This window comes from Aptenodytes patagonicus, chromosome 1 (genome assembly GCF_965638725.1).
Source record: "Aptenodytes patagonicus chromosome 1, bAptPat1.pri.cur, whole genome shotgun sequence".
NCBI lineage: Eukaryota > Metazoa > Chordata > Aves > Sphenisciformes > Spheniscidae > Aptenodytes > Aptenodytes patagonicus.
Genome location: NC_134949.1, coordinates 157,092,979 through 157,110,263, shown reverse-complemented (window position 1 = coordinate 157,110,263; position 17,285 = coordinate 157,092,979). Strand labels below are relative to the sequence as shown.

General features: G+C 44.0%; 1 protein-coding gene across 2 annotated transcripts in view; it reads left to right on the top strand.

Moving 5' to 3' along the window:
- ST6GAL2 (ST6 beta-galactoside alpha-2,6-sialyltransferase 2) overlaps positions 1-17,285 on the top strand; it is a 54,025-nt gene that overhangs the window by 13,860 nt on the left and 22,880 nt on the right. Inside the window, exons 2-3 of one of the 2 annotated variants that reach the window (XM_076360126.1) lie at positions 11,618-12,623; positions 16,896-16,993. In XM_076360126.1, the coding sequence (XP_076216241.1) occupies positions 11,675-12,623; positions 16,896-16,993 (1,047 nt within the window). In that variant the 5' untranslated portion in view covers positions 11,618-11,674. Of the gene's footprint in view, positions 1-11,617; positions 12,624-16,895; positions 16,994-17,285 lie in introns of those variants that run through there. The other variant, XM_076360115.1, reaches the window with a different exon arrangement.

Genomic DNA, 17,285 nt, shown 5'->3' with positions numbered 1-17,285 from the left:
CAGGTTTCCTACCAGTGAGTGTGTATTACCAGCACTTTGCTATACTACCTCATGTCCAAATACAGATTCACAAGAATTTTACTGTTTTACCGCAGCAGAGCAGGCACAACAGAATGTTTTGCACAGATACCGAAAAATCTGAGAAGTTTGGAGTAGATTGAACACAGCTGAACACCAGAACAAGAGTCTCATCACTGCTTGGCATCATTTATGATTGCTGCCAGTATATCTCTTTGCATTTTTATACCCTTATTTAGCATGAACTTCAGTGCGTTTTCAACCACAACACTCCAACGGTTAAAAAAAACCCAACCTGATCAAAGTAGGAAAATTTTACTTTGCTTGCAGCCATCCTGCGTAGTATACCCTATACCTGCTGTAGCAGTTTTAACTGTTAGTAAAACATTTCTACTAATATATGCTGACTAGAAATATAGATGCAAATCAGGAAATAAAAGCAAGGATCATAAAAATGTTAAAAACGCTAAGCATTAGTTTTTAGATCAGACTAAATGGTTTTTTTTCATTTATTTAGCGTCTGAACGGGATTGAAGCAGGACTAAACCCCATCAACAGAATAGGTTTGACAGGATTGGGTGTTGCTAAGGAATCAACCTATGTTAAAACAAAGATTTCTTTTTCAGAACAGTCTCTTTTTATGTTGGCAGAGAAAACCTTCTTCTGATTGATTTAGGGCCGTGAATTGGCTTCACTTTATTACTTGCCCTCTGCCTTTAGCACTTAAAAGCTGCAGACATGGATTGGGGCTGTATTGTGCTAGGCAAGGGGCAAAACCACATAAAAGTTCATCTCCATCCTCGTGAACTTTTTTCCTGATTCTCCAAATGGTTGGCTTGAGTGTTGCCGATAGCCTTCCTAAATGGCAGAGAGTGCCATGGTGAAGGAAAACTCAGGTTTTCTGGGAAGGCCATGAACCTGAAGAGAAAGAAGCACTGTCTCCGAAGAGGCTCCCCAGGAAAGCAAGCAGGCGGGTATGCTAGGGGAGCGTGGGCAGACCCCAGCTACTCCTTGCCACAGCTGGGAGGGGGTCTGTTCCCATGGGTGCTGAGTTGCCAGTATGCAGCAAGGGAGGAGAGGAGAGGAGAGGAGAGGAGAGGAGAGGAGAGGAGAGGAGAGGAGAGGAGAGGAGAGGAGAGGAGAGGAGAGGAGAAAGAGAGAAAGAGAGAAAGAGAGAGAGAAAGAGAGAAAGAGAGAAAGAGAGAAAGATAATTTCATACGTGTCTGACATCTTGCTGAGAGGACGGCTATGCTCTGCCAGGCAAGAGGATGCACTTCATCTGTATCTTCTAAGCAGATGCATCTGCATCTTCTTAGCAGAGCGTGCAAAAGGTAGGCAGGGGGTTTGCATGTCTTGGCTACTTAAAGGCAGTCTTAGAAGGAGGGCTTTTTAATGAAATCAGTGATATTTCAAAGGCCTGCCTGTTGGCTGAAAACCAAAAAAAAAGACATAGCCAGCATTTGAAATACTAACAAATATTGTAATGAAAATTTTGAGAATCCCACCTGTTGAAGAATTGAAGGAAGGGAATATATTACATGTATACTGATTAGCTTCAGACTTCAAAGTCAGTATTTAAATGGAGACTTTCCTCTAGAGGTAAAGGCATGTCAACAACCTCTGCCAAGTATCTTAGTAAGAAAAGCATTTCCTCTTTCATAGATTCATCTGTAGTAGCCTGTAGATCTCAAAATACAAGGTTTTAGATTACTTTGTCTTTTATTGTGGTGAAAATTAGCATCAAATGGTAATTCCACAGTTGTATCCAGGGAGGATGGGCTCAGAATCTTATCCCGTCATTTCTAGCCAACTCTGTCTTGCCCACTTACCTCAGTTTCTCAGTGTTTCAATGGTGTCAGAGCTTTCAGAGACCCTAATTTTTTTTCTGCTACCTTCCACCTTGTAAAGCCATTTGTACTTCTGGGGAGTGAATGGCCAGCACTGGGAGTGCTGGGAGGACTTCTTGTGTGCTGCACATGGGCACTAATGACTGCACAAAGGGAAAAGCTATGAAGAATCCAACCAAAAACCTTGATTTAATTGTCACTAGTCCTTATACTGGTTTCATGATGGTAGTTCTTAGAGATCCTGTTTCTCTGCAAAATTTCCAGACAGGTAGGATTTAGGTTCCAGTGGTTCGTGTCAGGTTACAAACAGCTGTATCCCCCACAGAAGAGATTTCTTGTTGCTCTAGTCATAGTTTAAACTAATATTGCCCTGAGCCATGCATAAAACAGTGCCAGAATGGAGGAGGAAAAGAAAAAAAAAAGAACTTAAATACTAATTCCACTTTATTTTGCTTTATGAAGCCAAACAAAACATCCCAGCTAGTGTAGGTTGGCTTATCATCAGCATAGACATGTTAAGTATTAAAATATACAAAAAAGGGGGGAAAAATTGTTCCAGTCCAGGAAACTTCAGTTTTGGATTATATTTGTAATGTAACAAGGGCTAAACTGACTTCATCCTTCAGTTTGGCAGGCCTTCTTCCAGGGTGAAACTTTTCATTCAAGCTTTTAGCCTAGAGCAAATAAGGCTATAGAAGGCATGTTGTTTGTATGTATGTATATGAGTATATAGAAATGAGACATTAACAATGATAATTTTCTAAATGCTCTCTTCCAATTATGTTGCTAGTATAAACAAATAGGAACTGGCACTGAGATAGGGAACAATTTATTTACCATTGTTCTTTTTTAGAGTTTTAAAACAAGGGCTTGCTTGCTTTCTGGAATGAATGTAAAAAGACAAACTAGAGTCTAATAAAAAAGTTCGTAATAAAAAGCAAAGCAAAACACAGTGCCTATAGGACTTGCTTTATTGGAACATACAGTAGAAACATACTCTGCGGATGTAAAATTTACTGCTATATTGAGATATGGATAATCAGTATATCTCAGAAACATTGTTGCTTTAGAGTGGAAAATCAAAATTCTCCAACCATTTCTTCCTGGAAGAGTTTGTGAGTTTGGTCAAGTTTTTTGTGATAGGATTGAAACAGACCTTTTGTAACTGCGCTCCCTGTTCATGCGCGTGTTAGTATAAACGTTTCCTTCTTTCAGGAAGCAATTCAGATTGCCCTTTTTCAGTGCAATTACTGCTGTGTTAAGTTCAAGTAATATAGCATCTAAAAACATTTATGGAGCAAAGAAAAGAAGCCTTTTATTCTAACCTTGCCAAGAGCAGAAATAAAATGAGCTGTTGTGCTGGAAGTGTAGAACTGCATGAGGATTTGTAACGTCCTATTTCTCGTGGTTTAGTCTTGTGTGCAGCCTGAGATTGTGTGATTTAATGAGACTGTGATTCGTTTATCCTGTCAAGCTTTAAATAAAAAACCCTCAAAGCACTTCCTTCCTTTTTTGAATTATGTGTTTTTGCAAGTACAGTATCAAAAGCTGTCCCTTAAAAAGAGGGAGGGGAACCAAATACAGTTATGTATGTTGGCTGGATTTTTTTCCCCTTATGCTTTATTAGACACTGAGTAGACTATCCATTTCTCTGCGTTCCTCTTTCTTGTTTCGGGGCATTACGAGATTCCTCCCATCATGTTCAGTTACACATGACATCAGAAGATAGGCATGGGCTGCTCCTGAACTGCGCTTTTGCAGGGGGAAAGGGATTAAAACCTTCTTCTGTGGGCAGGGAAGGATCAGTCCCACGGAAAGCCAGGCTGTGCTTAAGATGGGCAGTAACTCCTGCTTGTGCTGTGGGTCTTCAGGCACCAACCGTGCCTGTAGTTTGGAGCATCTCTGCATGGGGTGTGAAGCAACGCTCACAGGGTAGAAGAGGGGAAAATAGGTGCAGCTATTTTGGATGCTAATCCATTGCAAAACTCAGTTCGAGGGTGTCCTGGTGCATAGGGTGGGAGGGGAGCAAGGGCCATGCTCCACCTGTGCGGAGCGCAGTCGGTGCCCCAGGGTCCCCTTTCCCATGCACAGGGATGGCGGGAAGCAGCACGTTGACCTGGGAAAGGCTGCCCAGAAGGAAAGGGGGAAGACACAGCGCGGGTCCTGCTGCTCACCCAGACCTCCCGTCTGTTGCAGGGGAGTGGTGGCCCCTTTCCCATCGGTTGCTTGGGAGAAATAGGGTAGGATGCTCTGGGCCAGAGCCTGCCCTCAGCGGTAGTAGGGCTCACCCGGTGCTTCTCTGGAGGGAAGGATGTGATCGTTCTGGTGGGAGGAAGTTTTTGCTTCCAGTTCTCACCCCGTTGGTGCTGAGGTGTCCCTGCCTCTGGCAGGTGTTGTTTTGTTCTTTCGCTAGCGCTGCAGGCATAGTTTCTTTTCAGTCTCCCTGCCGCTCACCCCTGCCTTCCTGCCCTCCGCGCTGCTCTGCAGCCGGGCTTCCTTCCCGCCCGTCCCAGCCTCCTCCCAGCCCTTTCTTCTTCCTCCCTGTCATCGGTGTACTCGCTTCCTCCTCATTGACCTCACCTCAGCAATAAAAGTAAGTACATTAATAGTGTGGTTATGTATGAACGGAGGATGCACAAGTAAGTGATGGCCATTGGTTTGATTGCCTTGTTTCACACCTGGCTTTTATCTGCAGCCAGCTTGCCGTTTCCGCCTGCATGCCTCGTGCAAAGGCACAGCGTTTGGCTTCCCAGGACCCTAATGCTGATTGGGGGAACAACTGCAGTTCCTCTACAACTTGCAGTTTATGAGGGGGAGCAGAGATGCGCAAATGTAGCGCAGAAAAAACATGGGCAGCTCTGTGGCCTGATCCGCGAGGCTTTGCCTGTGTAGAGGAACTACTGAGGTGTAAGAGTGTAGCCAGCTGGGATGGTGTTTGTACAAAGCTGGACCCCTCCGTGATTATCCAGCGGCATACTGAATTTCACTTTGGAAAAGTGACTTGTGCTGTCTTTGGATATTTGCGGTGGTTTTATACTGACGTAGATAAGAGTTTATTTTTTTCCTGGTGCTCAGATCAAGAGGCAGTGCTGTGGCAGCTGAAATATGACTGAAAACTGTCCAAAAAAGCCAGCTGGTAGTTCTGCAAGGGCAGAAAAGATACCTTAGTTGCTTCTCTACTGTGTGTGAGGACATGCTAGGGACTATGGCCAAAGTGGTGGTTTCTGCACCCATGTCCCATGGTGGAACCAAGCACTGCTGACATTTGCTGCAACTCGAAGCAGCCGTGAACCTTTGCATCTCACTGTGAACAGGGCCAGGACACAGCAAAGATAAGGCAAGAGCAAATGGCAAAAAAAGGGGTCAGAAGTAGGTATGGTTGAGTGCAGGTAGTACATGGCTATGTGAGGGGCTCCTTGAGAGGCTGTAGGGGCTGATTGGAGTTAAGTTGTGAAAATTGCTTATTTTCAGCACAACTATGTGACACTTCTGCCCCTTTGTAGTTTTGATTGAAGAGCCTGGAAGTGATTTACACTGAAGTTGTTCTGAATTTCACATGCAGTGATATGTAGTACATTTCTATAGAGACCCTCAGTTACGATAACGAGACTGTGGTTGGCTCATAACCAGTCTGTAAAAGTCAAAGAGGTTGCATTGTCTCCCCTGACCTGAAATTTGGGAGGAAATTCTGGCTGGAGTGTTGAATCTCGGTGTGTATCAGAGCGAGAGCCGCTGTCATGGCTCGTGAGAAAAGATGCAAGTTGGAGGTTGACCCGAGAGGTGCAGTCCGTCACTACAAAGCCAAGTTTTCCCTGGCCCTTGATTCTGTGACGAACATTTCCATTGCCAGTGGGAAAGTCTGCATGTGAAGCCTAAGAGCTGGTATGGTTATTTTTACTTCCCTCCTGTCAGCCCACACTCACATAACCTGTATGTGGTCTCTGGGCTGTGCAGGCAGCACTGTGGGCTGTAGGAAAGCGATAGCTGGCTTCAGTGCCAGGCAGCTTGAACTTGTTGATGGAGCATGGTGAGTGGGTATCAGATGCATAGAAGATAGCTTTGACCTCCCACTAAAACCCGGAGATTTTTGCATCTAAGCCCCCGTGCTCCTACAGAATAATCTAGGACACGTTCGTTGGCAGAAACCCCACTGAGCATTTCTCCAGCTGCCGGGTTGCCAGCTCGAGTGAGTTTTACTGCAAGTCTCACTATATTTGGTAATTTTCTTACAGCCTCAGCTCCTGGAAATGGGTCATTAGTAAAAATAATAAAAAAAAGCCACTCCACCCCCACCCCCTTTAACTTGAAATCCTAGGTTTTATCAGAGGACCCGAGAACAGGCACACTCACTGCCTGCATCCCCAGAAGCAAACAAGAACCTGAGACTCCGCTTTCCAAATGCCCTGGCCTGGGACGCTTGGCTCACATTTAACGGGTGATTCAGGTTAGCAATACCATCCTTTGCCTACCTCCCAAGGAATTTTCCCTAAGAAGATAACTGAATATAGGTTAAAAAGGCACTGAGCAATATTGAAAAAAGAAAAAACAAATCCTACTTCTGAGTTGTTTGGGTGTTTCTTCTTTGTTTCAGAAGACATTTTCTTATGTTGCCACAAATAATATTGAATGCAGCTTGACTCCTGTGAAAATAGTGTTGAAGGAAGGAGCCAGATTTATCGGGACTAACAGGGGAGTTGTCCAAAAGAGATTCATTAATTAGGAGGCCTAATCACAGCCAGTAAGACAAGTGCCCAGGCCATCAACAGACTAATATACATCTTTTGGCAGTCACCACTCCCCACAGGCTTGCCTGTCTGTTGCTGCCTACTGTATGGCTTGCACCGCAGAAATGATGTGATAATGCTAAAACCAATTTGGCACTTCCCACATGAGGGGATGAATGTGTTTCCCCACCCTGGAAATGCAGCCTCCAGCTGCCTTGCCCTATGCCAGAGGTTTCTTAATACCCTGGAATTAGCTGACTAAGAGATGAAGCAAACTAAAGGAGCATTTGCTATCTGTTCAGGCCGCCTAAGCTTTCCATCAAATAAACCTTGGTCTGATTCTCAGCCCTTTGGGAACGGTTGCCCACAGCTAACATTTGCTACCCCGAATAACCCTGAGGTGACCTTCTCGCTGCAAGCTGCAGCCAAGAAAAACCCTGTTTAACATAACAGTGCACATCTTAGAACATCAACTTGAACCATCCTGACCTCTGAGCTGCTGGGGTCTGTATGAATTAATTTAACAATAGGCAGTGTTGAAAGGGAGGAATGTTTCAAAGGAGTAAAAAAAAAATTTCCCTCATCCATCTCTTCTCATTTAAGAAATAGTCAGGAGGCCTACTTTAGAAAAATTAAAAGTGCTCCTTGTTGCAAAACAATGGGCTATATAAAGGGAGGGGGAACACATTGGTTTCTTGCATCTTAGTGTAGCGAAATGAAATTTCCCATAAATGGGTGCCGCTTTTGGAAAATCGGCCTTTAATTTCCACTGGGGAATCGGCTTTATTTCCTGGGATGCTTCAAAGATACCCTTGAGGTTTGCCTTTCTTTTTCATAGCTGCTGCTGGTACTTCTATTAAGCAAATAAATAGGTCTCCCCTTTCTGCCCACTTCACTGGTTTGTACCTTGCCTCATGTTTTCCATGGCTTTCATTCAAACAACCAGACTGGGTAAGAAAAAAGCCCCTCTCCATATGGCAGTTGGAGCTTAAATCAGTTAATGATTGAAAGAGCCCATCAGAAGGGAGATACATAGGAAAATGAGATCTTCAGCCTCTGGGGCAAACAGGTTTATTACTTCTGTGGAAGAGGAAGCTGGGTTGGGTTAAGTCTTGGGTGTTTTCCCCAGGTGCAGACTTACGCCTCTGGTCCTCCTTAGCAGCGGTCTCATTGTTTGTAAGTAGGGAGGATTATTACGGCAGGGGTGGTGAAGTTGGAGACAATGAGCAACGTGAATGATAATTTTAAAATTTGCTTAGAATTGCTTTGACAGCTTGAAAGCTGTATGATGAGCATAGATGAGAGAGGTGGAAGTTTCTTCCTGAAGCATCCAGTGGGCTTCAATAATTACACCCATGAAACCGCCTGTTTTTCTTTATTTAGCCAGTGTAATTCATTACGATCCTAATTTCTGGTTTCCTACACAAATGTTTTTCTCTTTGCAGTTGAGATGAGCTGCCTCCAGCAACACAGGGCATGAGCCCAAGCACGTCCCCCGGTGGTACCGAGGGGGTCTGCTGCCAATGGGGGGGTGGGGCTGCCCTCTCCTCTCAGACATTCCCAAAGCTGGGGACTGTGAGGTGCGAGAAGCCACAGGGGCTGAGGGGGAGAGGACTGGATGTTTAGTGTAGAGGGAGGTAAGATAAACTGATATTTCTCTGGACTTACTGCAGCTTTCCACGCACAGCCTTCAAGATCCTGTGAGGTTGTAGGGGTCCTCTTGCAACTAATACAGTAATGACCTTGAATTCGCTTCCAGCTCAGCTGTACTGCTGGAGGACAAGGCTTTTCTTGTGAGAAAAAACATTAAAGCAGCACAGAGAGTTGCCTGCATAGCTCTGGTCTTCAAGAGATTTGAGTATCCTTTTTGAGGCCCCACTTGCAACAAGGGATTGTAGATAAGCTTCTGCAGTAGTTAATGTGTAAAGTTTTCGGATTTATTCTCACTGGTGCCTCTCCTTTTGTTTGCAGTGTTGACAAATATACTGCTGTACGCCGATTTTTTGTTTTACGCAGATAATTTTCTGCTGCATGAAAAAGGTAACCGTGTGCATGCTCATATGTGCACACCAACCAAAACGAGTGTGCTTTTATGACCCTGTAAGTGTTAGGGGGGAAAAAAACATTCGGTTTAATTTAAAAATAATTAATAATGCTACTCATTCCCTTTTCAGAGTGTAACCTGAATATCAAATTTAGGAGTCCAGACTAATTCTTCATGCTGAGGCAGTCTGCTGCACCAAGCGCGTGTGATCGCAGACAATTAGAAACTTTCATAGTTTCACACCTGAATGAAGATTAAACCCTTTCTATTTCTTATCAACTTCTGGTTATAAGATACAACAAAACTTGGAAAAAATTGAGAAAAATGTGAGATTTTGTTACGGATTATGTTTAAATTGTGTTTGGACTTGTTACGTGACTCAGTGGAAAATATTAGTGACCTCTTCCTTTATAGCTTTGACTTCCTGCAAGCTTGTCTGTTAAAAAGATTCTGCAAGATGCTTCCTTTGCGGATCCTGTAAGAAATGTATATTCAGCAGGAGAAACATACACAGTGGTTTGGAAGCCACGTGTTGAAAAGTGCTGGGGAAACACAGCAGGGAAAATGATAAAAAGGGATGAAAGCGGTTCAGACGGGCAAAGAATGCTGATTTAAAAATGCAAACCATCTGAACACTGATGAGTGGGCAGGTTGCAATAACTTCAGGGCAGAACTAAGTTGCACAACAGTCATAATACTGTAAGTTGACTCCCACAGGACATCGCCTGCAGTGATTTAAAATTGGAAGGGGGGGGGGCGTCGAGGTGCTGCAGAGAGCAATCTTGCAGCAGCAGAGTGCAAGTAGGAGATGGGTCAGTTGGAGTAATAGCTTTTTTCCATGTGGTTTGTGTGAGCCCAGCCAAACGTGTGTGGAGCACAGGGTTATCGCACTCAAGATTTTTTTTCCCCAGTGTATTAGAAATGAATGTGTTTGCAATAAAATTTGGTCATCCAAGTGTGACATTATGAATCCTCTCTCTGTTTGGACACTGCCTTGAGTCCTAAAGTCAGCTTGCCTTTTTTAATGTTCTAGGCTTTGTCTAGATCATTAAAATAGACTGTGTTTGGAAATGTAATGCTGTGGCCTCACATTCCCAGGAGGTCAGCGGAAATGCTAGCCTGAAGTATCCCTGCTAATACCACCAGCGGTTTATTCTCGCCTCTGCATTGTGGTAGGCAATCTCCTCGATTGTGCTGAGACAACTGGATGTGTGACCACACTGAAGTGGATAAAGGGGCTGACCCAGTTTAAAAACAAAGCAAAAGACCCCTCTAACATATATTTCCCCACCCTAACCCCCTGCTGTATCAGTTTACTGGTCCAGTTTGTAACATGCCAGCCCCATACACAGAGGTGTTGGCAGCCGCGGAGGCACGGTGCAGGAATGAGGGACAGAGCGGAGAACACCTTACACCAGTGTTATTGCTGGTTTCTTTTCAATGTGAAAATACAGCCTTAGTTACAGCTTTGGTCTAAACTTTGCGCTCAGCTTTGATGTACTTTAGCAGCTTGCAGAAAGGTGATAGCATATGGTGACTGTGTTTTTGGTCCCTCCTGATGGTCAGGTATAAGCAGGCAGTGTGTTACCAGAGGTGTGTAAGCTGTGCGTGCTGTTCGGATGTGGTGTGATGAGATGGTGGCTCCTGAGGCACAGGCTGTTAATGAAATCCAAGCCTGCCCCCGCTCCCGTTCCCCTTTTCTGATCACAGCTGGCTGGTACAAGTGTCTCTTAAGTCCCACCATTAAGCAGTCATTGAAACAAATGGGGTTAGAAAGAAAACTCCAGAAGAAGGGGCTTATTTTTAATCTAGATCAGGTAAGTGATCTGTCACTAAGTAGTACACTGAGTTACACTGTGGTGTAGCAACTGAGGCTGATGATGACTATTGTGCAGGGAGGTGAATGATAAGGTTTATGATAGGGGAGGGCCGGACTTCCTTCAGCCAGCTTTGCCACCGATGCCCACACCACTTGATTAAGCAAGTGAGTTCGTGTAAGGGCATAGTGTGCGTGATGGTCCAGCAATGTGTTAGTGTATTTTCCTTGGAACACAGCCCCCTCAGTCAGACTTTATTTCGTTTTGGACCATGCATCCCTCCACTAATGCACAAGCTGCCCAAAATCCCCAGATATTAGTAGAGCACAGATTTCCAAGTCTAGGTCTGACATTCCCTATCCACTCCCCTTTATGTAAATCTCTATCATTATCCTAAAGGCATGTATTTAGTTAGTTGTGCCATCCATCCCCCCTTCTGGAAAATGCAAACCCCTCACGCCTTGACGTGCAGACCTCCTTCATGCCACCTCAGTATGCATGCAGCACCCATAGCAGAGGTACAACAGTCGCTCTTATTTGGGTCTCATCCTGGGCGACAAATGATGTGACCCACTGATGCTGTGCCAGTTTATACTAGCTGAGGAAAAGAAAAGGTTGCCCTCCGACCTGCTGGTGTGGTGCTCTCCCCTATTCCCCCTTGATGATATCCACAGAACACCATCCTTTCCAGGCTGTGGGCAGAGGAGGGCTGTCCAGCTGAGAGTTTGTGCTCCCTGCCTGGTTCCTTTGGGGACCGGCTTGCTCACAGCCCCACTGCGTAAGGACTTTCAATGGCAAAAGAGAAGACAGCTAATATTGTCCCCACTGTGCATACAGCCAGGCACGGGTTTTGCTTTTGCTCTCTTTAATGCTACGCTCGGTATAGCAGAAGCAGGCAGACACATGATCTCCCCGAAGGCAGGATCCAGTGTTACTGTAGAAACTGGCCACCACCTTCTTTGTAGCTAGCAGCTGTCACTGTGTGGTTATAGCCAAAGCGTGTCACTCCTAGTGTCTGCAGGCTCTGGAGTTTGTTTCTGCTTCTGAATCCTCTGTGCTACAGCTTGGCAATTAATTCTGCACCTTCTATCAAAGCGTGTTAAGATATTTCTGAATTGTATCTATTTTTAGAACCATTCTTGATTAATACTTGATGTTCTTTCCAGGTTTCATTTTCCTTCACCAATACTTCGAGGCACAGAGGAGCTGGTAAAGGCATTGCCATGAAACCTAACTTGAAGCAATGGAAACAACTCATGCTGTTTGGGATCTTTGCATGGGGCCTGCTTTTTCTGGTGATATTCATCTATTTTACAGATAGCAACACTGCTGAGCCAGTTCCGAGTTCCTTTTCGTACATTGAACCTAAGAGGCTTCTGCCCCTTCAGGGCAAGCAGAGAGTCATCATGGGAGCCATTCATGATCCATCATTCTCTGAAACCATTGATGGGAATGAGGTACTTCTTAATGAAGATCTCTTAGGTACATTTAAATCGGGGACTGGAAGTATTAAGAAATGGACTGATTTGGAAGATGCCTTCAGAAATGAAGATGAGTTTTTTCCATCCCAGATAGGAAGAAAATCAAAAAGTGCTTTCTACCAAGTGAATGATGACGATTATTTATTTGCTGCTGGTCAGCCTCGGTCACACAACCACCTTCAAGAGATAGCAAAATTCATCTCAGCCGATGAGGATAATCCAAAAGTAAATATTTTACAGAACAGCTGGAGCCATCAGAGAAGAATGAGGAGAAGGAGCACAAAGCACAGGAGAAGCCAGATGCTTGATGAATCTGATGACTGGGATGGGCTATATTCCACAATGTCGAAATCCTTTCTTTACAAGCTTTGGAAAGGGGATGTCTCTTCCAAGATGCTAAACCCTCGACTGCAGAAGGCGATGAAAGATTATTTGAGCACCAATAAGCATGGGGTGCGGTTCAAGGGGAAACGAAATGCCAAGTTGACAGGAGACCAGCTATTCTGTGAGCTAAAAGAAAGGGTGAATGTGAAAACAATAGATGGCAAGGAGGCTCCTTTCTCTACTCTTGGATGGGAAAAGCATGTTCCCCAAATTCCACTGGGCAAATTGTACACACATGGCTTTGGGAGCTGTGCCGTAGTTATGTCTGCTGGTGCAATACTAAACTCCTCTCTGGGGGATGAAATAGGTGGGTGAAATGCATCTATTCATGTGCATATATATGTACATGTGTGTGTTCATGTTTGTCTTTCAAAAGGTTCATTCTTCTCAAGCATGGGTCTGTAAAGTCTGGTTGTTCTCTCTCACCAGCGTTGCATGAATGTGAGCTTATGGACTTCAGTGAAGCTGCTCCCTTTCAGAACAATACAATTGAAAGGAAAATCGGGCCTGAAGTCATAATTTGATTTAAAGAAAACAATGGTGCCTTCTTATCATATTACAGCTTGTAGTATAAAGGAGGCACTGGTTTCATCAGGTCTGCCATATTTAACATTTTGCTGCAACATGTGTTTATTTCTTCAGCAGATTAGAGCCATGTTCACGTTTTGTTCTGCAAAGCTGTATCGTACCTGTCTGTATTTTGTGGTGGCCCATAGAGAAACTGCTTGTTGTATTGCTATCCCAGACTGAACTTTGTCTCCACGCCAAGAAGCAGTAGAGCATCCTCTTCATCTCTTGCATGTTTAGAGTTCACAGACATATAGAATTCAGACCCTTGAGCAGCCTCATGCACTGAGGTCAAGTCCCCTGACCTCTTTTCCAAGAGTGAATTTAAATGAGTTCAAGTATCTCCGCCCATTGTTTTTCCGTTGCTGCACTGAGTCAGTGAGGTTACTGGTGTGCGGAGATGTCAACGTCACACAGAATTCCCCACTTCAGGGTGGGTGTTTTGTAGTAGCTATTCAGAAAAGGATTGTGGAGCCATAAAACTAATCCAGGTCAGTTTTATTTTTTCTTTTCAAAAATGGTGCTACTACTCATGTTAATGTCTCAGTAGTTCTTCATTTTAGAAGTACACGTGCAGTATGCTAAGAGTGCTGAAAGAAGGATGAAACGTATGTGTCAAACTTGCTTCTGGAGCAAGAAGAGTTATTTCCTTCAGCTCTCTATAAAAACCTTTTGATGTTCACTCATTAATCCTCCCATCTTCCAGGACTTCACATCCCAATACTTGCTTCATCGCACTGTATCATCTCTTTGATGCAGATGGGTTTCCTTTAAATCTCTGGGATGTATTAGAGCTGCTATCATTATCAAACTACTCTAATAGGCTTCCAGCACAGCACAGGTGCCTGGCCGGCCTGCAGCTAAAATCACCAGGGTAACCCCCAATTTCACAGGAAGCCCCACTGATTTAGAAATCTTTGGGGTGAAAAAGCTTAACAGTTCCTCCCTTCTCCAGTGTGGTATCCTTAACTGAAACAAATCTTCTGTCAGTGTTCCCCAGCACACCCAGTTTACATCAGTATGGATTAGTGCTGTACTGGCGAATCCATAGCACATTGTGACATATTTACATATTTACATATTACAGCAAGCATCATGACATATTTACACACTCAGATGCAGCCCAGGTGTGGACTTTGGTGCTTGACATGGTACCTGGGGCCTGTATGCTCCTGTGTGTACCCATCTTCTTGGGAACACTCTGGGCACGGAAAGCTTATGCCATTCTTGGAGGAAGAGCTTTTGATTTAATTGGGAAATTGTCATCTGATGCTGCCTAAAGGGAGGAGATGCTGTTCGGTAAGGCCTACGCAGAAGTTTCAGATCTCCTCCTACCTGTTGTACAGGAAAGTGTGTGGGGCAGCAGGAGTCACAGAAGGCTTTTTCTAAGTGTCTTCCAGGCCATGGGCAGGTACTTGTGACTGAGCAGAGAATTTGACCCAGAACTGCGGGGGGCCAACTGACTGCTTACAGCCATCCCAGAAGGGCCTGGTGCAAACCTATGGGTCTTAGTGGTCAGTGCGGCTCCTGGGAAGTGCTAATATATCGTGCGGCTGTTTCCCACTTAAAATGGAAAATGGAAGCTCCAGCATCTGTTTGTATTATTATTCCCATGGAGAAAAACTTATGTTTCCCCTGCAGAGTCCAGATAGTATGTGTTACAGCTGAGCTCTTGGCCGTGCCTCTCCACCTCCCCTCTAGTCCTTGAAAAAGTGAGAAGAGTCTGACCAGGAAGAGAAAGATCAGAGTATACAAGATGCTCTTTTTCCTTGTGCATGCACAGCTGTAGGAGAAGACTGTCCTCTCCCAGAGCTGGCACCAGGGCTACCAGGTCTTGGTTGAAAATGCAAGCAAACCTGGCAGTTTGGAGGCACCATGGGCGGCTGGTGGTGCTGCTCTATGGAGTCAGCCTGGCGCGCGTGCTGAGCACCTCTGTGTCCACAGAGGCATGGCAAAGTCAGCATCGTTAGGGAGTGGGGAAAAACACCCCATGCATGAGTTCTGGTTTTTGGGCCATGGGCTGTACAGCCTTGGTTGATGAAGTTGCTGCAGGCAAAGGGCTTTTACTATTTATCCTCCCGAAAGAAAAAAAGGCATAAGAAAGCAGCAGCAGAGGTCCTTTCTCTTCATAGGCCTTTAGCTCCCTCTTCTGTGTTCCTACGAGAAACTCAGGGAGAAATGTTAATTTGTGTTCTGCCTTTTGCCCTCCTCCCCTCCACCCCCCTGATTGTTTTTGAATGAAACTAGGTATGGAAATATTGTGCAAGTACAGCAAACACTCCCATCGTGATCATGCTATTTAATGGGAGACCCAATTATTTTGACATCATCAAGAAGTAACAGGGATCTGTGATCAAACCCCAAACTTTTTATATCTTTAAAATGGTTATCTCCAAATACTTAAGAAGATTAAAATCAGTTGACTTAAAACCAGCTATTATCAGTGTTAAGCTGCGTCCTGATCATATATTTTATGGTGAAGGAAAGGTTTTTGGTCTTGATACGAAGAACCAGCATGGATAATGTTGGAAATGCAGCACACTGTCTTTCAGTTAAGTTGTGAACCATACAATTTCCATTTCGCGACCCAATTCCCAGTTCTCAGTCAACAGATGGTCAAAAAGTTGTCAAATGCAGGTCCAAATTTATATTCTTAAATTCATAAGCAGGTTTCAAGTATAAAGGACCTTTGTTTTTCTTTTCCTTCTCCAAAAACGTGGTGTACCTGCAGCTTCTGTTGACTTCACGTCCTCCAGCTCCTACACAATCAAGATGCTTATGTTTAGGCAGATGAAGGCTATGTGTTGAGGCTAGGGTTGTCCCTGCATGGGGACACAGAAAAGCCTCCACTCCTTCTTAGCTTCTGAGGAGTTGGGCTCGGTGGACACTTGGCAAAAATCTCTCTTTTCAGACACAACATGTTAAAGCAAGCAAGTATGGCTGAGATTGGACTGCTGGCTTCATGTCACACAACGTTTTCTTGTCTGGAGTACAAGAAGTGTGGAGTTAAGGTGTGAAAGGATGGAAGATCCCAGTTTGATAGGATCAGGCCTGAACTCCATTGAAGCATGTTGGTTATTTTTGGAAACTTCTGCCTCCTCCATTTTTGAGCTAGACAACCCATTTTGGCCTGAATCATATTCTCTGCTTCCATCGATAGAAGGGGTAAAAGTAGACCAAAATAGGGGGCTATTGACAGGGACAGTGTGTTTCTGGACAATGGATATAATGTCTTACTCTCCCTCCACCTTCTGGGCTTTGAGATCCCCTTAAAAGAAGCACTGGGAGGGTGATTATCTTTTATCCAGTGGAGGCTTACACATAGTGTCTACCCTTGACCCATACTTGACCTATAGCTGCCTTCTATTCTGCATGACTCCGAGGTCAACTGCTCGTGGGGAAACTTTGGCAGTTCAGCCCTGTTAGATCTTTGCTACCAAGGGATCCTCAGCTTTCTGTGTGTGAGCAGGTTTGTGGGCTGACTTCCCTACAGAGACTCTTTAAGACCTGTACTGACCTTGAGAATAAGTACACGGTGTGATTAATAGGTTTGGGGTAGTCTGAGATTTTCAGGTATTATAAAATACTGTGAAGCACAAGCTTATAGTTAAGCGTTGTTATTCATTCAAATGTGCAATTAGATATCCTTGCAATTAACATGCTTTTGCATGGAGTAATTCTTTGTAAATTTTGCAACAGAAATAGTGAGCAATTGTGTGTACTGGGTGTACTAATAACCTTCCCACGCTAAGTTTATCCAATTAAGAGAAATATTTAAGTATTGCAAGCTAAATAGATGATTCTGAACTTTTTGCCGGTGGATTTTAATAATGTTAATAACGTATGGCAGATGCAAGAGGATTTTTGTTTGCGCATAGTAGAATGTTTATCATCTTTAGAATATCAAGATTAGGAGAAATGTGCAAGTTTTACATTAGTTTAGATCATTTGCTTTATTTTACTGTTCTATATTACTAAGAAAATCAAATTACCCCCTCATTTCTGCTCCTAGATTCTCATGATGCCGTTCTAAGATTTAATTCTGCTCCAACACGTGGCTATGAAAAAGATGTTGGAAATAAAACAACCATGCGGATCATTAACTCTCAGGTAAGATCTTCCTTTTGTGAATTCAAGTCAATGTCACTTCTGTACGATATGACATTAAATTAATAACTTCTGAGAAAGTGTTGGGTAATCTGGGAAACAGCTAGTGATTTAACAATCATGATGTAGAGCAGGTAGAAGTTCTCCCTTACAGGGATGTTCACACTGCTGTCAGTGTAGAGTGATTGCAGTAGTTACTTGATATCCTTGTTTCAAAGAATTGGTTTGTAAAGTTTCTCATGTGTCCTGCATCTGTAAAGGCTCTGCAGGATGCCGGAGCTGTCAGTACAGAAGA